Below are 24,922 nucleotides of genomic sequence, written 5' to 3'. Positions count from 1 at the left end.
TTCCAGATCTTTTTATTTTGTCCAAACTGTCAATTAAAAATTATTTTTTACAGTATATAACAAAATGACATATGTGTACTGGCCTGCAGAGAACATAATAATTCTTCCTTAAAGATCCTTATAGTATTACTACATAGCTATATTCGGTATACATACATTTTTGTTACCAAAATAATGCAGTTTTAGGGGAAAACTACTTGAATAAATACTAAAGGCTTTGAGGCTGTTAAGTGTATAGTATCAACATTGCCTTTCAGTTTTTTATACTGAGTTAACTATTCTCTAGTGTGAGTAGGTGTGTTAGACCATCAAATTAATAGTACAGTACCTTTTCAAAGTTTGTTTTTAGCCAGTTTAGCTTACTTTTCTTGATTTAAAGGTTCACAATTTTTGGTTTAAATCTGATACCTGAAGACTTTGCAATACAAAAACAATTGGTTTAACAAGAAAAAGGTTGTTTTAAACCTTTGTATTAAATTTCTACTAAAAAAACCCACAGTCTATAATATAGATACTTTGGTCATCAGTGATAGGAAACAATGAATGAATAGCTTCCAGTTTAGTGTTCAGGAAACCTTTTTATTCTAACAAGTTTGCTTCACTTATATGAGTTGTAAATTTGATTGAATAAAGCAAAGTACTTTTCATTATGATACTAATTTACAATTTATTGAATAATTAAGGATTTTGTTAAGCAAATGGATGGGATGAAATTGTCCATCTTAAACAGATTTCAAGTATTATACTGCTGGTTTTAACACTTCTCTTCTGAATATGCAATTTTATTTTCCATAATTTCCAATCTGCACACTGTTTCTGTTCAATATACAGCGAAATGTTTCAGGTTGGATATCCCAATATTTTACAGGATTGTTGAATAAGCTAATACCACTATATAACGTCTTCTTCAGTCTTCCTCCTGTTGGACAAAAATCATTCACTCCTACTTTTGAAATACTGTTGGAATGGAGGAAGACAACCTGTAGGAAGGCAACAGGAAAATAAAACCACCCTTTGATTAATAAAAATAAAATGTATGCAGTGCAATTGAAGAATGATAAAGCAGTGCCTCTTTGTTTGAAAATCTGAAAGATTTTTCTGTCCCTTTAAGTTCTGCATACAAAGTTCATACAGTTGCACTGAAAAATATTCAGTTTCATCTTAATTTTTTATATGCTCTTTTCAAATGGTGAAATGTAAAAATTTTCACTAAAAATTAGATTCATAATTCTAAAGCTTATTTGGAGTGTAGTTTAGGTCCAATTCAGGAAAAGTTATATTGCCAAACTGACAGCAATTAAAAACATACAGATGCAAATGTAGCACTAACCATAGCTCTGAAAGGGGAAGAGTGAGGAGTTTGCAAACCTGCAGGACACTCCAGATTACTTAAGTGTGTTTAGGTGATCAGGCAACTTGCCTGCACAGGGCCTTAACGTATTTTCCTTATGGTTGGGACCACCCCAGCACATGCTTTCTATACTTTGACTCCCTCCCTGCATGTGTATTTGATTTCATGCTTTATTGGGTGCATGCTGGAAAATAGGTTTAAAAGAACACATCTAAATATGTTTATAATGTAATCACATTTCATAAACAGCGCATACAATAAGTTGAATACAAAATTAAATTGTCTCCTAAATTTTGACTTACTTGCAGATACTTTAGATCGGAGAGCCCAGAAGGAACTCTTTTAAGTTTGTTTTTTTCTAGATGTATTTCTCGTACATTCGGCAAACTAGCAAAAGTTCCATTTTCTATGTCTTTGATTCTGTTGCTTCCCAGCCCCAACCTAGAAATAAAGAAATTTAAATAGCTATGACACTGTGCTTTATAATAGTACAGGTGTGCTCTTGTATCTGCAGGGGACACCTCCCACCCCATGGAAGTTGGCCTGAATCCACACATCCACTAATAATTAGATAATGGATCCACAGATATGGGAGGCCTCCTGTATTTGGAAAACACATGTTAATGATAGTATTAAATATTTGTTTATTAAGATTTATAGTTGTTTTTCAACAGCAAAGTTCATGGAATGGTTTACATAGCAAAATAAATAAAAAGACAGTTTCTTCAGACTGTTCCTTATCACAGAGGGCAAAAAAAAAAGTGCAAAAGATACAGCATCCTTTCAAGTCTTTCTCCCGTTTCACCTTGTCTTTCACAGCCTACCAGCTCCCAAACACACCTTGGGTGCAATCCTACCCCCTTATTTCAGTGCTTTCCAGCACTGACATAAGGGCAATGAAGCTCCGAGATAAGGGAACAAACATTCCCTTACTTTGAGGAGGCCTCCGTGAGTGACACCCAACTGCAGGATGCAGCACATGTCCCATTGGCACCGCTATGCCAGTGCTGGAAAGCACTGACATAAGGGATTAGGATTGCGCCCCTTCTTTCTTAGTTTCTTCAGTCATCTTATATCACTGCATCTTTGATCTGAGGCTTACAGCAGCCAGGAGGCTTACTGCAGCCAGGAGCTTGCTCTCCTTCCTTTCAGGGTACCATTGGATACTGAAAACTCCCACTGGAGTCCTGCTCCATACTTAGGGAATTCCTGAACATTGATTGTTTCACTTTATAGCCCTGTAACTTAATAAGACGTCCAAAATTATGTATGCTTCTCTTGCTCCTCAAGCACGGCTTTTTCTCCCAGTTTAGGGAGGCACACTGGATTCAAGTATGAATCATTTGAATATCCTGAACTTAATCCCTGGCTCCTCTAGATAGGACTGGGAAAAAGATCCAGGTTTGAAACATGCCGGTCAATGCAGATAATATTTGACCAAGATGAAGCAACACAGCTTCCTGTATTCCTCATGGCTTGAATAGTTAAGTACTGCTGAATATTTCAGTTATGATAACCGAAAGGAAATCTTCCTCCCTGACCTCATTTATAGAGTTCAAGAGTGAAATGAAGTTTGTGCTTGTATAATGTGACTTCTCTGTCATTTTTGGATGCTGAATACAAGAATGACAGTAGTCTTTTTCTAGTATAGTGATTCCAGCAGAGGAGGAGAGAACATAATTTTACCAAAGGAGGCGCTGCCTTTCAGAGACGAATTACGTTTTTAATCTATTGGTTTTATATACGAATATGAAATGCTAACTGGGTAAAGAGGCACTTTTTCTGTTGATGCACCTCTTATATTTAGCAGGGAGAGAGTAACTGTCCCTCTTCACCCCGGAGGTGAACTGTCCCTCTTTATCCCTCTTCAGTGCCTCTACGTTTTGGCTGTATTCAGTCTTCGTCAATGTTCTTTAACCTGTTGCTAAATAACAACAGACAATAGCAATAAGTTGGAATACATTTCCAACTTGAATCTTGCATAAAATTTGAGCAGCAGCTGATCATAACTGTGGAATGGATTTTATTGGCCATCTGGTCCAAAGTCTAAAATAGAAAGATGTCAGACAGTCATTCTGACAGGTCAAAACATCCAAGAGCATTTTAGGAAAGGACTGCATTTCTCTTTTCCAATGGCTTCGCAGTGTTTCCCCCCCTATAGATAGCCACCTTCTCCCCTAGCTCATTCATCCCTTGTAATTCTCTTTTTTAAAAAATGAGCATTCTTGCTAGCTTTTCAGTCAGTTGCCTTATTTTTTGCAACATTACACATGCAGAAGAAATCTGAACTGTTAGCCCATCCCATATATGCCTGAGATGTTCTGTCAACTGATAATTCTGGCCGAGACTGAAGAATTTGGAAATGTGGATATGTCTCTTGACTTGTTTCTTTCACATAGCAGCCCTTGTTGCACTCTGTGAACCTGCTCTGTAACCCTCCGAATTGTGCCCACTGTCAATATTCCTCACATCATTCCTTTCCCTAAACAAGTAGAACTGTCTCCTTAAGAACAGCAACCCAGGATACTGTCTTCTGAACTTGACAACTTCCAGCTACAGGTATCTATTTTTCAACATGCTTTTTCCCCCTCAGGTGTCCCATTTTTGTTTTGATCTCCAGGAGTCTTGACCTCCCCTATTTAAGGATCCTGGAGATTGAACACTCAATCTCCTGTATGCAAAGCATGTTTTCTGATATTTAGCTGCTGCTTCATTTCTTTACAGCACCACAAAACAGTGACATAATCTCAAATGTTCTGAAATAATTTTCTATGGTAAGTTTTACCTTTGAAGATTTTTATATCGAATAAAATCCTCAAGCTCTACTGCAGAAATCTTGTTATCATCTAGGTGAAGTTCCAGTAGACTAGATGGCAACTCTAGAAAGAAATGCTTCAGATGATTCACAGATACTCAGTTTAAGATGTATATTTAAATAGTATGATTAGATGTGTCGGAATTAAAAGTGGGAATTGTTTTCTGTGTTTATTTGTAGACTTGTTTGCTTACTTGAACTTCTCGTCACCCCATTCCTAAGGATAATGAATTTAACACCGCCTGAAGAAAGATTACCAAATGTTGAATGTCATATTATTGTCTAGGGCAGCGTTTCTTAAACTGTGGGACACAAACCAATGTGAACTGGGTTGCAAACTGATGCTCCCTGCTGCACTGCAAAGCCTTACTAGGAGCCACCAGAGGCTGCTTCCAGATTGCGCCAGGCCCACAACTCATTCCAGTGGCTTCCACAGGCCTCAGAATGCCTTGGGGAAACTACTGGAAGCAACTTCCAGTTTGCAACCGCAACTTCCGGTTTACTTCCAGTTTGCTTTCACAGGAATTATACAGTAACATCTGCCAGGGTTCCATTTCTGAACCCCCTTGTGATTGCCAAAATCAGCGGATGGTCAAGTCTGCTTTAAAAACATTTTTAAAATGTTGTGTTCCCTACCTTTAAAAAATTGTGTTCTTTTTTTTATTCGAGCTGCTGGCTGCAGGGTAGTCTCTGGCGCTGCCTGAAGCCACTTCCAGGTTGCACTGAGGCCCGCAGCCCCTTCCCTTGACCTGAGTGCCCAGAATACATCGCAGAAGCATTTCTAAATGCTTCCATTGGATGTGTCAGGTCCAAGGAGGGGGTTGTGAACTTCAGTGCAACCTGGAAACGACCAGTGCCAGAGACTGCTCTGTGGGATAAGAAGGGACCACAGTACATGTGATATCTCAAAAAACTGTATGTAGCTTCTTTAGGTTTTCATATTGCTCTGCTGCTTCTTAAAGGGTATATGACAGGATTAGAAGTTCTCTGCAATTTTTCAACTGTTGGTGCGCGTGCCTTTTTTCTATCAAAAATAAGTTATTATCTTCGCCGCATGTATAATATTTCTAAAGGATGTAGCAGTTACGCGTTTATAATTTTCAAGGATGTTATGACCGCATAGTCTATGGAAAAACGTAAGCATAATAGTATCCTTATGCTCTTTTCATGCTGATCTGCAGAATTGTTGTCCAAGTTAAATCTAAATAGCCACCAGAATAGTTGGCCACTATACTTAACAAATAGCCAGAATACTGTATGTTTTTCCTCCCTGTGGTATGCTTCAATTTTTGTCATTTTAAGTTATGGAAAACATTTAGTACTTCTAGATTCCCAAAACTTACTGTTTACGATACTCATTTATCTGCTTTCTGTGCTGTGCCACAGCCTCAAGCATGTTTCTGGTTTCCATTGTGGCTTAAGAAAATATTAAATCTCCATTGCTATTTGATCCAGGAACACGCAGTATAAAAATACCAAAGAACAGTTTCTTCTCCTACTCTTATTAGCATTCCAGTTCTTGCAGTTTTCTGCTGTAGCTTTTAATGTGCTTTGCTAGTTCTGAGTTGGAAAATTCAATAGGCAAAGTCAATACTTTCTTCAGTAGCCATTAGTCTTACTTTTTAATAAGAAGGAGGTTAATATCTTTTCAGGTCATTTTACCAATGTTTCTCCTAGGAATGTAATTCTTCTCAAACTTGAGCACGTGGAGAAGCATAGTAAGTTTAAATATGAAGTTCTACATTAGATCATAATCCAACATAGATATGGGCATGCTTTGGCTTGTTGAAATGAGTATGTACCCATCTCTTTAGGTTGGATTCTGTGGCTTTACAATCTCCAGGATTTTTGATCTGGAGTTGCAAATCAAGAGGATCACCCACTAGCTCATTTTAAGATCTTATAGTAAATGATCAAAGGATATTTGCCTCCTAAATAAAGAATCAAAAGGAAAACATCTGCCAAAAATGGACCTGGCAGCATGTCGCTATTGCTTGAATCTTATTACGTTTTTATAACTAACATCTAGTTTGGAATTACTTTTTCTTTATATGTAAAGACTCTGAATGTGTTCAAGTTGTTCCCTGAAATGCCTGTTCTGTTGACTAGAAATGAACGATGGTGTACAGTGAATTCCTAGGTTTTCCATTTGCGATAGTATTCTTCATGGCCATTTGTCTATGTAGTGAATGTGTGTCATTGATCCCAGAACCCTGGTGCCTCCTGCATCAGACTCAACACATTAAGGAGTGCAAAGACCCTCCCCATTGTCTTGGAAAGCAGCTCCTTTCTTGTAAGAAGACCCCAAGAATTCATAATTCCTGTACCTGAGAATGTTCCCTTGCTAATATCTTGCAGCACCAATGGCTCTTTTTAAGAAAGTTGCTCAGACCCGAGGATCTCACCTTATCCATTATACTTCATTTTGGGAAAGAGAAGTTATTAAATTTTGCTAACTAGTACAGCACCACAACGTTTTTTAATGCAACCAGCATAGCATAAATAACCAGCATAATATCAATCTAACAATTAGAAAACAATGTAAATAGCAACATATTATTGCTAAATCAATCAGTGCACTTGATTTAAAAATGAAAGGCATCATACCTTTAGGGACAGAGGTTAGTTTTGCTTCTGCAATTCTAATATGATAGACTGTTACACCTTCAAAGGCCCCAGGTTCTATGCCTCCATTATCAAGAGGATTTGCACTCATCTCTGTCAAAAGAAAGCACTTTATTAAGAGTTGTAGTTGGTGACTACTGGTGTTTAAGCTCCCCCCCCCCACATCAGGACTTTTATATCACTAATAAAGGGGGTAAACGTGTGCAGAGTGCCATGGTTTCCCCATTAAGAAACATCAACTATATCAACTGCTATATTAGATAGCAGGAATAACCTATATGAGAAGATATAACAGTGATTCCCAAATAGCATTGACCTCCACCACTTCTCATTTAGAAATTAAACCATAGCAAATGACATAAATTTTTAAGTTCATGAGGTTTTTCTTTTTTTTAAGGAAAGCATTTAGCTCTTACTAAAAGCCACAGCTACATCCAGGGCTCTAAATTGTCGGGGAACTCCTTTTCCTAGCTGCATGCTATTCTTTCAAAAGGTTCATCTGGCCTTTCAAAAACTAAACATTTCCCAAAAATGAAAGAACTAATTATTTCAGCTGCATTAACAAGGATGATGGGTTTAATTTGGGCCAGGGCCCTTCAGAGCTTAACATTTTCAAAGCCATGGCTCAGCCATAGAAATGTGAAGTCATAACCTCTGGCTATGTACAGAGTACCTCTCATCATTGAATAATTACAACCAGACTTCATATGGCTGTGATTAGGGAGAACATCTTTCAGGTTGGGGGGGGGGGTGGAATATGGTGTCCATCAGCTTTACATCAACAGATTTGAGACTCTATACTTCTTATTTTAGAAATTCACTGACAAACTGCTCTCTCAAACAGACTAAAAAGAAAACTAGACAGTAAAAGCCAGTTCCTTGCTCACTACCACTACCACTACCATAATCAGGCTTGAATGCAGGGGGTGGATTAAGAGTTGTCTCATACCATTTTCTAAATGTCTTGCTAAGTTATCTAAAACATTACTTTCTCCACCTCCCCAACTGATATCCCCTGTGACATAAAATGAACTGCATCTTAGCAGCACTTAGGAAGATTATTCCAATATCTGACAACCATGTGGAAAGGAAAGTCTAGCCACTTGCACATGCAAAGAGCCAAGGTGATACAAGACCTAATATGTAGTTCAAACTAGGGAGAGAGACTGAATGATGACTCAGTCTGTAAGACTTGAGTCTGTATGATCAGTGAACAAGCAGCAGTTGATTCCAGTGAGCAAGTGATGAGCTCTCAGTGAGTTTGTTTTCTCTCAATCCTAAGAACAACTTTTGTGTTTTATCTTTGCAGGGTACGCTGGAAGCTAAGAGGTAGGCAGCAGGGATTAGGGAATCTGTGTTAGAAGTGTTGCTAGAGAAAAATAGACTCACTACTGAGTTACATTCCAAAGATAGCAGATACAGCCTAAATAATTGCATGACTCACTGTACATCTCCCTTCTCCCCTACACCCCTTCTGCAAATTTGAGTTTGAACAAAACAAGTAAGAAAGCAAACAAGATGATGCAATTAGTGGTATTTGCATTTTTCTTTCTTTCCTTTTTACAGAATGTTGGAAGTAACCTTAGAGGTCATCTAGTACAACCTCCTGTTCAGTACTGACTTCTACAGCATCCCTATTTAGAGATCCTCTCCCATTCATAATGATAGCGACGCCAGTGTTTTGTAACTAACCACTGTCATTTTAGTCTAGTTGTCTGGAATTCTCACAGCTGACAGCATTGGTTGTGCTACTGCACTTTTGAATACAGTACCTGTGTTCTAATAGTGAAAAGTTGGTTTTAGTACTAGTGTTAATTCTCTGTGTCATTCATACAAAAGAGGGTTCTGAAATGCATGTTGGTAGTAGGTAGGTAGTTCAAATGGGCTATGCAGCTAGACATTTATTTTAAAATCAGAACCTCTTTAATGCATGCACACATGTGTGTGTTCTTGATCATTTCATGCTTGTAGTGTTCAACTTGCACTTCACAGAGCTTTTGGTGCACTATGTTCTTGTACACTGCTGAGTCAGTTCCGAACTTAATGCAATATAGTACAACTCTTTTTGTAGAGGAGAGCTAAAAGGCTGAAAATGCATGTGATTTACAATCGCTTTTAGAAGATTTAGGGCGCAATCCTAACTGTGCCTGTGCCGGCCCAAGTCCCTTGGGCTGACCTGGGAGGGTTACAAACGTGCCGTAAAGCACATTTGTGCCTCTTCCGGAGGAAGCCAGGCCAGCGCTCTAAGAAGCGCTGGCCTGCGGAGGCTGATGGAAGCCTCCGCACCAGCTTCCCCCCATCTCCTCGCGTTGGCTCGGAAGAGCCGATGCAAGGACAAAAGGTAGGTATGGAGGGTGAGGAGGAGGAGGCGTTCCTGGGGGAGGGAGGGCGATAGGCAGCCCCGGGGGGTGGGCAGGGAGTGGAACGCGGGGCTGGAATCCAGCAGTTATGCCGGATTCCAACCCCCATCCCCAGGAAGAGCGGCTTTAAGCCACTCCGCTCTCCTCGGACTTGTGCCATCTCAGGAAGTGGCGCAAGTTTGAGGAGACCCATAGGCGCCAGCAGTCCTTACCCAGGGGTAAGGGGAAAAGTTTCCTCTTGCCTCTGGTTAAGCTGCTGCTGGCCACAGTCCTGTGCTGGATGCAGTGCAAGCTTCCTGGCTTGCCTGTTCCAGCACAAGTTAGGATTGCACCCTAAATTACTCTCATAGTTGAGGGGGATTTATTTTTTACCTGTTTTTTAAGGTTGAACTTTCCTAGCATTTTGGAATGTTCTTCAAACTAAAAGGGGCCAGAGCTGCCTTAGGGCCCAATCCTACCCAATTTACCAGTGCGGTGCAACAGCAATGCAGCCCTGGGGAAAGGGAACATGTTCCCTTACCTAGAGGAGGCCTCCATGACTGTTCCCCTGCTGCAGGATGCAGTGCATGCTGCATTGGCACAGCAGCACCAGCGCTGGAAAATTGGATAGGATATGGCTCTCAGTTGTTACCAGCTTGTCCACATCTGTACTGGATGTTCTTTTCTCTGGGATTAACACTGGAGTAGACAATGACGCTTAGGGAATGACCCATTTACTGATTAATGTTTTACTTAATAAAGTTCAGACTCTGCACTCTGGTCTTGGTTGATAGCAGCAGAAAGAGCCATGTTGACTGCATGCCAAAATCTGCATAGTACATGTGTCCAACTCTACAGAAACAGTTCTAATCTTCCACATAATCTTCATAGAGAAAATAGAAATTGTAAAAAAAAAAGTTGTTGAAGTTCCTTTTAAAAGCTGTGCAGAGCTTTTCAAACTAAAGTGTTCATACACAGCAACATGAAGTTATTATAAGCATTTGAAGGTTCAGTGAAGCTGCAACTTTTTGTTAGATCTTTGTTTTGATTCTGGAGCATGATGGTTTTCTGATGAAAGAATGGAAGCACTGAGATGTCTTGAAAATAACTGGTAAATTCTCAATCACACAGTCATTATAATCTCTGGTAGTAAAATCTCATACTCCTGACCCTGATTGCCTGCATCTGGTCTGTGCTTGCTACCTACCAAGCATTATTGCTCTGAATTCTGAGTTTTCCTGTTCATCTTAAAGCCTAACTAGATGACATGTCTATTTTATGATTGGGACCTGCATGTTTTTGATTTTTAAAAAATGTAAGTAGAAGCAACACCGTGCCCCAGTCTTGACTAGGAATGAGCAGAGAAAGGAGGGCTCCTACTAGCCAGTCGTTATTTGTGTTTTCTAGCAACATCTCCAGTCCAATGAATCCTCTGGCATGTTCAGGAGGGTTAAGAAAAAGATAGGTCTTCTCTGATATGTGCTGTTGTATAGAAGAAAGTGAGAAACAGAGGAAAGAGTCTCAGATGTTGCTGAGAATGGTTCTTCTATGCCTTCTCAAAAATGGCAATGGAAATGAGATTTTGACAGAGAGGATCTGTCTGGTTCTGCATGTCCTGCTCAACAGAGGAGTAGGCATACTGTCCCTGTTGAGTGGATTTGTGGGAGCCCATTCTTAATCCTTTGCCCATGCTCTGGGCACAATCTCAAATTGGAGCATAATGGCGGGCAAGGGTTAAAGCTCTTCCCCCCCCCCCCGCTACAGATCAGATCTGTGTCAAAAGAACCTAAGAGCCCCACTGGATCAGGCCAAAGGCCCATCTGCTTCCTGTATCTCTCAGTGGCCTCCTCAGATGCCTCAGGGAGCACACAAGACAACAAAAGACTTTCACCCTAGTGCCCTCCCTTACTGTAGCTGTTTACATTTTCAAATAACAAATGTGCAGTCCCCAATCACACAGTAAGCATATTGTTCTGTCTCACTTCTATCAGTGACTAGCATAATGCTTGGAAGTGGCACCCCTGCTGATGTAGCTGATGGCTGATGTAAATACTTCAGTGTACTTTCTTCCTGGTGTTATGCAACACCTTGATATAAATAGTGCACTTACCTAAAACATGTAAAGCTTTCATTCCTTTAAAAGCATTTTTGTGTATCTTTTTAACCTTATTATCGTGAATTCTTATCTCAGCTAAATCTTTTGGCAGATTTGCTGGGATCTCAGTTAAATGATTGTGGGACAAATAGAGACGCCGCAGCTTCTTTGTTGATTGAAAGGCATTAGGGTGGATCTTGGTTATTTTGTTGTTGTTTAAGGCAAGCGCCTAGGCAAAATGTAAAAAGATGAAGTTAGAAAAAATGGATCTGCTTAAGATATTATATTTTTAAAATTGCATCTCTAGTCCATTTTTTGCATTAAATTTAACAAACGCTAAGTAAAACTACATATTTTACATATCACCAAGCACCAATATCAAATGGTTATATGAATGATTTTAGAATTCAAAGGAACAAGGAAAGAAGGAAAGTGATGATTTCAGAATGGGAATTGTAACTAACAGTTGATAGTTTTTGAACAGCCCAAACCTGTGCACATTTTTCTCAAAACACAAGTCCTGTGTTCAGTTGTGCTGGCTCCCAAGTAAGTGAGCATGAGATAAGTACAGCTTCAGTTGCTAAGATTTAACCTGGAAATTGCACTGGAGAGAACAATGGCCATATTTTGATTTCTTTCAATCATTCATTGGCACAAAGCAAGTTCTGCTTTGAAGATTGGTAGTGCTGTCTGATGGCCGTATTTAGGATCAGAAGGGAAATTCATAATGGAAAGAGCTAGTATTGGGGAGGGTGCCAATATGACTTGAAGGGGGCAGTTATGTACTCTTTGCTTTTAGCAATGCAAGTGACTTTTACTACTTCCTTGTACTTTTAACAGTATTCTTTATGTATTATGCTTATTATCCTGATTATATTCCCAAATGGGTTTGGGGCTTCCAACCACATCTCATCCAAAGGCTGATCTTTAACTTAGCTTCAGCAGTTCTGAAGCATCAGGTGCTCTTTGAATACTCACTGGGCTCATTTTTTATCAGCCAAATCCTAACTAATCCTCTGGCTGATGTAGCCACATCTATGGTGTGCCCACTGCATCCTGTAGTGAAGGACAGTTGTGAAGCTCTCCTCATGATGTGGTCCCTTACTCTGTAGCAAGACTCAGCTGTCTGAATGGGTCTCCCTTCAGACAGCTGGCACAGAACTGAGGAGAATAAGGAAAACGGAAAGGAGATCCTAGGACACACTGGTATCTTTGGGATCCATCCTTCCTCCCCGTTTCACCTCCTGTCCACCCAGACACTGCCCTATTCCTCCCTGCCTTTCCTGTGCCAGCTTACTTGTGCTGCCATGAGTAACTGTGAATGGCAGTGGGCCGCCAAGATCACCACCATTTATGGTGGTGGTTTCAAAATGGCCACCGTATGGCCACTTACAACAGCAGAAATTCTGTTCTGCTATCGTACCTCTTACAATTGAAGTCATAAATATCTTTTCTATCCTATCTTGGAGACTGAGTTATGCTAGCTCAGTGATTGTCAACCTTTTTCATCTCATGGCACACTAACAAAGCATGAAAATTGTCAAGGTGCACCAACAGTTTTTTTGAAAATTGACACAGCCCACCACACTGCCAGGGACGTTACCCTCCTGCCTTTTCCCTAGTACAAATGACCTTTCCCCCAAACTCCTGTGGCACTCCTGCAGATTATTTGTGACACACTAATCTGCCACAGCACATTGGTTGAAAATAGCTGTGCTAACTTATTGACATTCACCTCATTAGCTTAGTGATTAAGCAAATATTGCGACCTTTTAGAGCCCCACACTTTTGCTAGAAGAAAAAGAGAGCTTGGGACTCGTAACTTTCATTTCTTACGTCTAAGCAACTGAATAAGCTAGAAAAATGTTGCTGCAGTTCTTCGTTTTTAATCCTTTTGATGTCCAACAGTCATTTGGCAGCTCTTTCAAAAGAAAACAGAAAGCACAGGAGGACACAAAGAATACCAAACTGTCCTGTAGAATATCCAAAAGCATATGAGCTAGCTGAATATGAACTGGAAGCTAACTTGTTTGCCAAGCATGTTAAAGGCTGCTCTGTATCATACATAACTAACTGTGTAATTCAAGTAAAAATAATACACTTTTTTGTTTTTATGTTTGATTAGATTGTTTTGCTACTATAATACATCCAGTATAAATTATGAGAAATTCAAAGCAGGTCTGTCATTGGATAAGGCATTGAATTGAATAGCTATGCATTGCTTAAATATTTGCTAGTAGCCAATATTACAGTTCTAGTTATAAAATAGTACTGAACTTTTGTAACTTTTTATAATTTGTCTGATACATTAAACAAAATTATTTTGTTATATAAGATCTTTCTGTCAGTGAAGATTCACCTGGCTACTGATTCATTTGTAATCCAAGTTCTTGGAAAGTATGATATTTCATTTACTTACCTGATATTTTGGCATATGAAGACTTTTATATATTTTCGAGAGACAAAATTAATTTGTTCTGAGCAGATTTGGTCATTAGGTAATTAGACTGCAAATAGCATGGTTCAATCTGCAACTTGTGCAAGGAGCAGCTGCCACCTTCTTGCACTGTCTGACAGCCCAATCCTGAGCTGCCTGGGGCCCAGGGCTGCAGTGGCGTCAAAAATGGCTGCCACTGCATCCTGAGCACTAACCGGGCAGTACCAACAGCTCCTCAGGAGAAGGAAACTTTTGTTCCCTTCCCCCGGGTAAGGCGAGTAGCCCCTTTGTGGGGCTACTGTATTCTATGGTGACCTAATGGTCAGCATAGAATCAAGAGCCTTTGTGTCGGGCTGGCAGTCCAAAATGGGATCCAGTGGAATGAAGTCACCTCCCTCCTACCCCGCTCCCTCCCATGGCATGCCAGAATGCTCCCCCCACCCCAGAACACATCCCCCCACCTCCTCCCATGCCCCCACCTACCTCTCCACAACCTGGCAGTCTGCACGACTTTGGAGCGGCAGAGCAGCAGCGGCCCACTGGCATCAGCCCGGCACCAGTCAGTACTGGACAGGCGCTAAGGGCTGCAGATGTGCCTTACCGCACATTTGCAACAGTGTACTCTGGCGGTAAGCCGGTGCGCACTGTATAAGATTGGGCCCTGACTCATCTTACCGAAGCGGGAAGGAAGTGTGACTTTGACAATTCCCTCTTCCTGTTGCCCACCCGAAATCTGTTCCTTACTGAAATTTGTTTTTCTCTCGTAGGTTAATCTGAAATAATCTGCAGTTTATTAATCAACTTGGAATGTTGTTGTGCATGCAGAGGTATTCTGTAAGACTTAGATCAAGTAATAACTGATTTCTTATAAACTTTATATTTGCTGGCTTTTAAAGCTACTGCATGCTGAGCCAGTATTTCAGCTTCAAGTATGATATATTATAATAGTCTTTGGATTCACAGTTGGAAAGTAAACTTACATAAAGTGATGCAAGTCCTTTAAGATCATTTTCCTTGACCTCCTTAATTTTGTTGTTTTGAAGGTCTATCATGCGAGTATCAGGAGGAATATTCCTTGGAATGGAAGTCAAACCTGTATATTAGGAATAATTATGAAAACATAAATATGCATCACCAACCATTAATCTAAAATCTTCATATTATTTTATGTATTTGTTTCAGAATCAGCAATTAGGACATATGGCTATAGACTTAGGATTACGTCCACAAGATTTACCAGCCTGCAATTTTTTTTACTCATCTGCTTTTTTTGAGAGTGTTGGTGCTTCTAGCAGGGCTTTTTCTTATTTTGCTTGGACTGTATCCAGACCTCATCTTCTGTTTGCACTATCCAGTACTTGCTCAGGGAGGAGAATACAATTTTCAGTGATTCCCCTTTCCCTGGTTTTTTGTAGGACTCACGGGCAGATTTTAGGAGAATGCAGGGGACTGGAGAGGGAAGGAGAAATTGCCAAAAACCACTTCCCCTCTTGCATAAGCATGAGATTGCACAAGCAGAAGACTTTCTAGCTCTGCATTTGTGGTCAGCACTGATTGTGGTTGAAGCACTGATAATGTTCCTGATGCTCTGCTCTTGCCACTTGACCTTCCCCCCCCCCTACAGAGCACAAGAAAATGATGCTACAACAATGTAGGACCACTACCTGACACATTTTAGAGAGAGAAACAATGGTGACCAGCTGGAGTCGGCCATCAGTAACTTTAGCAGTATTTCAATGGCTGCTGAACTGTGCCACTGAGATTATTTCTGGTCAACATTGGCAACTGTGTTAACATTAACACAGGATTATTAGTTCAGTTTCTTCCACTTTCAGAGTCAGGTATTCATCTAACACCAAAAAGTTCACAGAGGCCATACTGACCCCTCTAGGAAGGACATCCAGGAATACCATAGCCATACCTGAAAACGCACTATGTCAAAACTTGTGTAATAAATTGTCATACATTGAAGTAACAAAAATAATGACTCAGTTCTCTGGAAGAGGAAGGAGGGAATTCTGAACAACATGGAATTATCCCTCCAACTCCATGAGGCAGGGCCGGACTTGCTTGGTGTTTCCTCCTCCCATGGGAGGGCGTCCCAACCCCAGCCTGGCTCTGCCTCCCTAAGGGTCAGATCAGGTTTTGTGGAGCTCCATAGAGCTTGTGAAATGGTAATGTCTTTATTTATTGTGTTGTATTAGCATTATAGTAGCATTAGCATATGGGTTGAGGCAGAGGTTTCCAATTGTTCTCTATTCCGTCTGTAATTCTTTTCATGGCGCCCCTACAGTTCCATCCCTGTGTTTCCTTTGGAAATTTTAAATAACCTGTGGTGAGCTTGTGAGTTTGCAGTGGTGCCCCAAGATGCCACAGTCAACAATTTGAGAACTGCAGGGCTGAGGAATGGGACTTTAGCACATGCATTTTGCTTATCCTTTTTGCGCAAGCAAAAATGGGGGAAACTCAGGTATGCCAGAGTAGGAGTTTACTTTTTTGAATTCATGACAGTCAATAAAACAGTCAAAACAACTGTCAGTAAAAACTCCATAATGTTTGCAGTAATCAGGTCTTGTTTATTTGAATGACAAGAGAGAAGAGAAGATTAAAGTAGTCCTGAAATCAGTCTAAGGGCAAAGTTAGCATTTAGTTAAGAAGAACCTTTTCCTTTGAGCCCTGATTGTCCTTTGTAATTTGTTTTTTTCCCCCTCTCCATAGTTATTCCAGGAGTTATGGTAAATTCAACTGAATAGCTCTGTCATGTTGCTTATTTTGTAGGAGTAGTACTCCTATGGAAGAATGCTGGCATAGGTGACATGACAAGTTTAGAAAGACAGGGAAGTCACATTTCGGGCTTTCAGATGTGTCTTAGGCTAAGACCCATTGAGCTGCACACTGAGAGCCCAATCCTATTTGTTAGTTAGAAGTAAGCCCCACTTTTTTCAAAGGGGCTCGCTCCAAGGAAAGTGAGGCTAGGATTGCCTACTGCGTTTCCTTACTGCATTGCCAGAAAGGTTGGCTACCTGTAATCCTGGTTTGTTTTGGTTTTGAAATATTTTATGAATATGAGTTTCTAGTCTAATATTATGAATTTTATTCATTATTTATAAAGAGACTGACTAAACTGCTTGTTTAAATACTTGTAAAGGGTTTTATGCTGATTCCCTGGGTAAGGGAAACCCAGAATTCTGGCTGGGACAGAAAAGGAAGTAACCAGCATAAACCAATTATTTCTAGCCCCTTGGCTTGTGTTTGTTTGAAGAGTCTAAGGAACTCTAAGGTTTTGCTGGGGGGCAGCTGTTGAAATATACAGTCATAGTTAACAAATTGTAATTAACATAGTAATCATTTAACAATGACTGAGGGCCCAATCCTATCCAACTTTCCAGCACTGATGCGGCCACAATGCAGCCCTGAGAAGGGTACGTTTGTTCCCTTACCTTGAGGAAGCCTCCATGACTGCCTCCCCACTGCAGGATGCAGCACATACCCCATTGGCATGTTTGCATTAGCACTGGAAATTTGGATAGGATTGAGTCCTAAGTAGGCTACCTCAGAATGCCAGGTGCACGGGATGCAGGTATCTTTTTGACTTGCATGCTCTCTGAGGCATCTGATGAATACAGGAAACTGGACTGGATGGGCTTTGGGCTTGATCTGGTGGGGCTCTTGCTGAATGGATTTGAATCAAATGTCTTCCTATGCAAGTGCACTTCCAAGTGTCAGAGATAATGGAGAAAAAACATCACTGGATATTGTCATCTCACAAGTGTAAGCACAAGTCCTTTCAACAAGACTTCTGATTTTAGCATGGTGACTTTCGTGTCTGATGCCTGATGCTTTTATGCTTCTTTTATTATTTATTGATTCTTGTACTTTATGTGCTCATGTGTTTGTGATTGATGGCTGCTGGCTATTTTTAACTTTTATATGTACATAATATTTATTTTGTACTTTAGAGTTTTTTATTTTATAGATGTGTATTAGTCTGTTCATAAGACACTTTGGGTACCCATCAGGAAAACAAGCAGTTATATAAAATAAATAAGTGAATATGAGTAATGAATGTTATATACAATGCAAATATAATTTCAGTGAAAATCAGGAAAGATTTTAGCCTTACCCAAATCAGAGCAGTGGACAACTCTTAAGTAGCATTGACATCCGAAAGGGCATACTGGAAATATATCAAAGGGTATTATGGGTGCCCTACTTGGAAAAAGAGAATTATCATCATCCTTGCCATGGTCGTCATCATCATCGTCATCATCATCATCTAGTTCTTCCATATCCATGAGCATCATGTTCTTGAATGTGAAGTATGAAGGGTTTATGAAAGGCTTAGCAGAGCACAAGGCCAAGAGGAGTAAGAGCATATATTCCTTCATGTCTTCAAAGCACACACTCCTAGAATAAAATATAATTTAGCAAATGCAGAATGGAAAATACCTTCAGTGTAACTTCGCTTACTATAAAAAAAATAGGTAAGTTGCTTCATATACTTGTCTGTTCAGACTGTAATTTTTATTCATTTTTGGAGGGCTAGTTTGGTGGTTTGCTATCTGCTTATATGTCCTTGTTTGTTTTTTTGGTATATAACTTTGTTTGTGGAACTCTCTGTTCTTCTTAAAACTATGTAGTTATGAAAATAACAGTGCAATCCTGAGCTGCATGTTTGTGCAGGTGGGTAGGGGGAGGTGGCACTGGTGCCCCCATTCCTGGTGAGCTCAGAGCAGCTTCAAGCCGCTATGCTCTTCTCGGACTTGTATCACCTCAGGAGGTGGCGCAAGTCCGAGGAGACCCTTATGGGCCAGGGTGCCTTACCCAGGGGTAAAGGGCAAAGCCACTTCGGGCCCCTACCCTGTACTAGATACAGCGCAAGCCTCTTGGCTTGCCTGTTCCAGCGTAGGATAGGATTGCTCCCTAAGAGTATGATGGGTTCAAGCTATATACTCTCAGTAAGAACTTTAACTGAACTTGTTGATGCTGAAAGCAGAACTTGGGCCATTGAAGAGAGCTGGAAGCTTGTTGCAGTTCCTCTCTGCCAGACAGATTTAAGGAAGCTTGTAGTAGTTCCTATCTCCTAGACAAAAGGGCTGCTGCCGAATCCTGCACCTCCCGCGCTACCGTGGGAGGCTCCTTGGGAGAAGGGGACATTTGTTCCCTTCACCCAAGTAAGGTAGGCAGTCCCACAATGGGTAAATGAGTAAAGGCACTCGTGTAGGACGTGCAGCCCTCCACGAGCGCCCTGGACCCTGCGGAGCTCAGCTCTGCGGATCCTCCTCCCGCCTGCTCCCCTGGCACGCCTCCCACCTGCCCTGCCTGCCTCCTCCCTCCCCCAAACGCCTCCCCCACACCCCCGTCCATGCCCCCGCCTCCCATTCCGCAGCCTGGCGGTCTGGAAGACCACCAAGCCGCGGAACTTGGGCCACCGCCCGGCGCTAGCCCAGCACTGGCCGGCGCTGGGTTAGTACCGGCGGGAGCCCGGCGGTGAGCCCCGCAAACATGACTTGCAGCACGTTTGCAATTGTGGCCAGCAGTACAGAGCCGTGCCGCCGACCACAGGATTGGGCTCTCAGTCTCCCTCCTGTGAGGACGTAGTCATCTCTCCAGTAGCCTCCCCATCTTCCACAAATGAATCTAGGCAATGTAGACCTGGGTGTGTCAGAGGCAGAGGCTCTTCAGAAAGGTGAAATCTGAAAGGACATATGCAGTTTTCCTCCTTCCTCCCATCCTTTGTGTACAGGTCTTGCAGTGATGAAGAATGAAATTAAAGGGAAATTAAAGGCAGAAATTGTAACGCATGGCTTTAGATGTATTTGTGAATTAATGATACGTATTATAGCATAGCAACAGAAAGAAAATAAATAATGGAGGCAGTGAACTTCAGTCTGTGAAGTTATACAATATGCAGGGATTTGTAAATGATTTATGACTCTCCTCCAATGTCCTTACATTGCCTTATAGCTGATATAAAACTTTGCTATATGGGCCCAATTTAATAGTCTTATTGGTAGGTAACCTGGATGGATATATACCACTAGCGTAGCTAGGAGGTACCTGCCGGGTACACGATCCTGGGTTCCAGGCCTCAGGTTCACATGGGGAGGTGCCTTTCTAAGATCTCCAAGAGACCTCCAAGAGATGCATGTGACCTCCCTGGGCCTCAGCAGACCTCTTGTTGGCCTTAGAAAGGCACTCCCGCATGTGACCTGAGGCTTGGGAACGTGTTCTGAGACTCAGGGCAAGTTTAAAATTTTTGTGCACCGGGTGTCAGGTGCCTTAGCTACACCACTGATAAACTATTGGGTAACAATAATGGAGGTTATACTGAATTTTCTAGTATTATAGACATATCATTAAAAAGCCATAGGTTTACTAACAGAAATAGAAGATGACTTCCTGAATTCAGTGGGAAGTGACTGAATGGATAGTAAAATAAAAACCCTGGCGTGACTAACTGGATACAATCTGTACCATACTTTCACTGTTCCACAATCCTGGTCCTAACACCCACACTTGCAGCAAGGTGAACAAGCAAGCCCATAAGAAGCATCAGATGTTTCTATTGTAAAGAGGGGGCATGTGATCTCACTTTTTATAGCATTTGAGCACTGTGGGATTGGGTATTAGGGGGAAAGGTTGCCTGAGTTCCCAAACTCAGTCAGTCCAAAACACTGCAAAAAGGCTCTGCCTCACCCAGGCAGGGAAATAGTCCTGGAGCCCTGGAAGAGGTTCCCCTTGGGAAGGAACAGTAAGACTCCTGGAGCCCCTGAAGCAGCAGAGAGGCTGAAGAGGGGAAGGAGGGCAGAAAACCTCTGTAGCCAGAACATGCAGTGCAGTGAGGTGGAGCTCTCTCTCTCTCTCTCTCTCTCTCTCTCTCTCTCTCTCTCACACACACACACACACACACACACACACACACACACACACACACACACACACACACACACAGGGGTAGGGGTGCTAGTAATAGAGGGGATTGCTTTAAAAAACCCAGGGAGTGTTTAGCGAATTTCCCCCCCCCCCCCATGGTGCAGGCAATCCTGCTCCAGCTGACACAAGCAAGTCTTCCCAGCAAGCAAAGCATGAGATTTAGGCTACAATCCTCTCCTCACTTTCCTGGGAGTAAGCCCCATTGACTGGAATGGGCTTGTAGAAATGCATAGGACTGGGCTCTTAAAAGCTCAGCATCCCACCTGTGAACATGACAACTCGCAATGGGAGGGCCGACTGAGGAGAAGGAGGCGAGGGAGTGGAGTGGAGGGGATTTATAACAGCTGCCTTAGTTTCCTTCCAGCCCCAAGTGTCAGGCTGCGGTATATTTGCTTTACTCTATGGAATTTAGCACAATGCAGTTTTTGTTAATCTTGCCAAGTCACGGAACGGAACTAACACGGATAAATAGGCTCCACCTGTATATAGATGGCACTGTATATAATCAATAACAGAAAATAACATACTGCTCTCAGTTATTTGGATTGGTGCCCTAGTGCTGTTTCCAGGGTTGTTTTTTAAGAATATAAGTATGCATATATTCATAGGCATGTTCATAGGCAGGCAGACCTAAGAAAGAAAACGTAATGTGTTTCTTAGAGGAAAATCCAGAAGACTACCTTATCTGAGAAAGAGGTTAGTTACCTTTCCTATGTTTCATTTCCAAGTATCTGGAAACATGGGCATGTGCTTCAAAAATAAATATTGGAAGCAGTGTTTTATAGCTTCTGACATTTGTTCAGATCTCAGCAATGCTTATAGGTGTCCTTTGAACAGAAATGAGAGTGTGTCATTGCTTGACAGCATTGAAATGTGCAGTGAAGTCCATAGTTCTCGCTGAGCCAGTAGAGTGAAAACCACAAAGAGGAGGGAATTTAGGAAGTGAGCCAGTGAAACTCCTCAACATTTCTTCCTGAGCTGTGTCAATTTTGCCCCTCTAAGGGTGTGCTCCAAGTTACACTGCATCACTTGGAATCAACTCATTCAAGAGAACTACCATCTTGTTGTTCAGTATTCATAGTAACATCATCTATGCTAAAACAACAAAGAGTTTTGCAACACTTTAAAGACTAAAAGATTTCTTGTGGTATAAGCGCTTATGGACCAGACATTTGGACCAGAGGTGGGACATTTAAGCATATGTATCCAGTCTACAATTCTGTTTCTCCTCCCCCTCCAAAGGAATCTCTCCAAAGAGAGTTTGCGGGATATTGTATTCTGATTTGTACTGCCAAAGAAAAACCTTCTGTAGATTACATAAAACAAACACTTTGACCTATACACTTTCCTTTGAATTTCCCTTTTCACTGTGGAGCAGAGTTGCAGTACAAATAGCTAACCAAGCAGATTGTAAACTGTCCCTCCAATAGACTGCCTGCCTGAAAATGTTCCCAGGCTTCTGTTTTATCATGAAGTTACTGAAGGTTTTTTCCAGGAAAGATGTCATAGTCTGCACTACATGGTTATTATAACTCAGTTCTTTTTTAATGGCCTTTGAGGGGTCAGTGAGCTAAGAAGATTTAACATGTAGACATGCACCTATGCTTGAAAGAACTTGAATCTTTTGCAAATTTCCATAGCCTCTGCTGACACTGCCCAATATTTTCCTCAAAACCATTTATATGTTTTCACCCACCTTAAGACCATTTCACACAAACCGAAGTTGCAAACTCAGGTTTGCCACTAAGTATATGTTCAACAGGGAACTGCAAGCAGTCATGGCTCTGGGATGAATGTATCAGTATGTTACATGTGTTTGCATCCATGCCTTACTTTATTTTATATGCCTTTGAAATGCCTGAGATATATAGTATGTTTAAATATGTAATCTTTGCATGGTCCTGACTCCACATTTGGTAAACCTTAAGAGTTCCTAAATGGCAGCCATGTATTCAAAGACATCAAGGTGGTTTCTGAACCAAGTAGTTGGTGTGTTAAATAATGCTCAAACTGTCACCTAATTTCTCAGTATTTATGTTAGGAAAAAAATTCTGCAAGCAATTAAAATGTTCTGTTGATATAAGTAGATGTACTGTCTTTACAGTAGGAAAAGTATCCTTATTAAGCCCATTGGTCCTATGAATTAAAACTTTCTGAGAATTTTGCTTTTCACAGGAAACCATAATTTTAGAGGTGGGAAAAAAACTTTGGCTCATGTAGCCAATCTGGTCAGAAGTATGTTGTTTCTTCTCTAATTCAACATCAGAGCATTGGGTTAAGTTGATCTGAGACATTGGGCTTGTTTTGCTTCCAGCATGAATGCAATATAAAATAGAGGCCTAAATGTCTTTTCTGCTTAACATGTGCCAGCTAATACCACTCCTTTTATTTGCTCTTTCTATAAAAGCATGTGTGTATTAGGGTTAGAAACCATTCATCAAGCCACAACTTTATATGTGCAAACTAAAAATCACAGTGAAACTTTTATGAAAGCAAGTGAAATTTAATACATGGAAAATCTGAGAAATTGTTTAAATGACTTTCCCAAGATGATAATCTTGCTGTCAAGTTAATCATATTAGAACATGACATTTTAAAATAAAATTATTCAACTGGGATTAGAACACATGCACTTTTTCCACATTAACATTTAATACAACAGTTCTGTTCCTTGTATACAGTGTTTAAAATGTTAGCTATCATGGCAAATGGATTGCAGTTCAGTACTTGGCATTACCTTAAAAGCAATCCATATGCTACACAGTATTTAAGTTGCAAACAAAATGATGCACCAGGACTGAAGGTGTCTCAGTGATATTAAAACAACCGATTCTTCAAAATCTAAAAACAGTTCATTAGATTGTGTATAATACTTTTAGTAAGCACAATTCATTTGCCTAGTGACCAAATGTCTAGTGACCAACAGAATACTGCAGTAAGTGTCACTTTCATAACAGTGCTAACAGTGGAAAGTCTTAAGGTGAAGAGCATTCCAAACCGTGAAGAGACATATTTGAAAAGCCCTGTTATCACTAGTCTGAAATACTGTACCCACAACATGTTTTTGAAGGGATTTAAATTGGTAAACAAGAAAATACTTGTTCCCTTGTGGCCTGGTTTCCTTGGACAGGCATGTGAAATTCTTGTATCTGTTCGCTAGCAACTTTCATTCATTCCTCTGCACAAAATCTGAAAGAAAAGTGGTATTCTGAAGAGATGATATATAACTACTTTCTTCCAAAGAAAAGGAATTTTTGTGTGTGTGCTTATGCTGTCTGATAAAATAGCATGTTTCTAGTAAACAAAGGTGAGTAGGTTTACAGAATTGTTAACTGCTATTAGAAAGACATTCCATAACCTTGGAAGTTCAAGAATTGTTTAAAAACACAGAGACTTGTTTTTGTCCTGGGAGGAAATTAACTATTAGTTCAAAACATAACCAAAGATGCCCTTTATACTGCTTCCATGTTTATGTGAACTTTTGATGGGCAGTGAACTGTATGTTCTTTTCTATTTTAAAATCTTGTTTTACTCTGAGATAGAATTTGAAGTGATTCTTTGGCTTGAGTATTCTTGGAAATATGGCTAAATAAAAATACAATTAAAATTCATACAACTGGAAAGGATGATATTATTTTTCTGTCTTCAAAATGAGTCCAAAAGGAAATAAATCTTGATCCTTTCTTATTCATATGCTTGACAATACAGGCATTTTAACTATAGTGCATAGTCTTCTGATGTTTTAACATTCTGAATAATAGGTAATAATTACATTGATAACTGAATTATTAACAATTTAGAATTATAAACAATTCTAATTTTGTAATGTTTTCATGGTATACAAAGTTATTTTAAAAACCTTACCTTGTAAGTTTGTCAAGTCCTTCTAAAATATATATATTCCACCTGAGAAATGTATTTCCAGTTTCTTATTATTTAGATTCAAGTCTGCAAAATGAACAGTAAATAATCAAAAGGGGATCACTTAAAAGTTCCTGCTCCTCCTGGCATGCTGGATGATACTTGAATAAACTGCTTCTGTAGATTAGTCCATCTTAGTACTGAAGAATGGTGCTAAGAAAACTTGTTACTACTCACGTGTTTTTCATCACTCCTTGTATCGCAGCCAAAACTTCTAGCTTAACTCTAGACGTCTAAGCAAAAGATGTGGTTAAATGTGAAGCCTAATAATGAATGGAACAAAGCCAATGCAAGTCCCATATGGTTCATTCAAGTTCATTTCTGATATGCAAGCACATACCTTATAAAAATAATTCTGCTATGTGCCACTTCTTACAGTAATAAAGTTCTACATCTTCCTTCC

The 24,922-nt window shown here is 40.5% G+C and overlaps 2 protein-coding genes across 2 annotated transcripts in view; one reads left to right on the top strand and one right to left on the bottom strand.

Annotated features, from left to right (window-relative positions):
- Positions 1-24,922, top strand: part of CENPP (centromere protein P) — a 207,088-nt gene that overhangs the window by 76,391 nt on the left and 105,775 nt on the right. The gene's annotated exons all lie outside the window — the stretch shown is intronic.
- On the bottom strand, positions 726-24,487 carry ASPN (asporin). Its single transcript, XM_066615757.1, has 8 exons — positions 24,463-24,487; positions 17,786-18,069; positions 14,643-14,755; positions 11,241-11,454; positions 6,774-6,884; positions 4,137-4,230; positions 1,654-1,792; positions 726-980 (listed from the first exon to the last, which is right to left on the bottom strand). The coding sequence occupies exons 2-8, from the start codon at positions 18,048-18,050 to the stop codon at positions 783-785; spliced, it is 1,134 nt and encodes a 377-aa protein (XP_066471854.1). The 5' UTR covers positions 18,051-18,069; positions 24,463-24,487; the 3' UTR covers positions 726-782.

The sequence above is a fragment of the Tiliqua scincoides genome, chromosome 2 (genome assembly GCF_035046505.1).
Source record: "Tiliqua scincoides isolate rTilSci1 chromosome 2, rTilSci1.hap2, whole genome shotgun sequence".
Classification (NCBI taxonomy): domain Eukaryota; kingdom Metazoa; phylum Chordata; class Lepidosauria; order Squamata; family Scincidae; genus Tiliqua; species Tiliqua scincoides.
The sequence above is the reverse complement of the archived record's forward strand: the minus strand, read 5'-3'. Positions and strand labels throughout refer to the sequence as shown.

Excerpts from the sequence above, each read along its gene's own strand:
- ASPN (XM_066615757.1), bottom strand. The coding sequence starts at position 18,050 with ATGAAGGAATATATGCTCTTACTCCTCTTGGCCTTGTGCTCTGCTAAG. Across the intron at positions 11,455-14,642 it reads AAGGACTTGCATCACTTTAT|GCGCTTGCCTTAAACAACAA; the intron begins GTAAGTTTACTT and ends CATTTTGCCTAG. Across the intron at positions 981-1,653 it reads CCGATCTAAAGTATCTGCAA|GTTGTCTTCCTCCATTCCAA; the intron begins GTAAGTCAAAAT and ends GCCTTCCTACAG.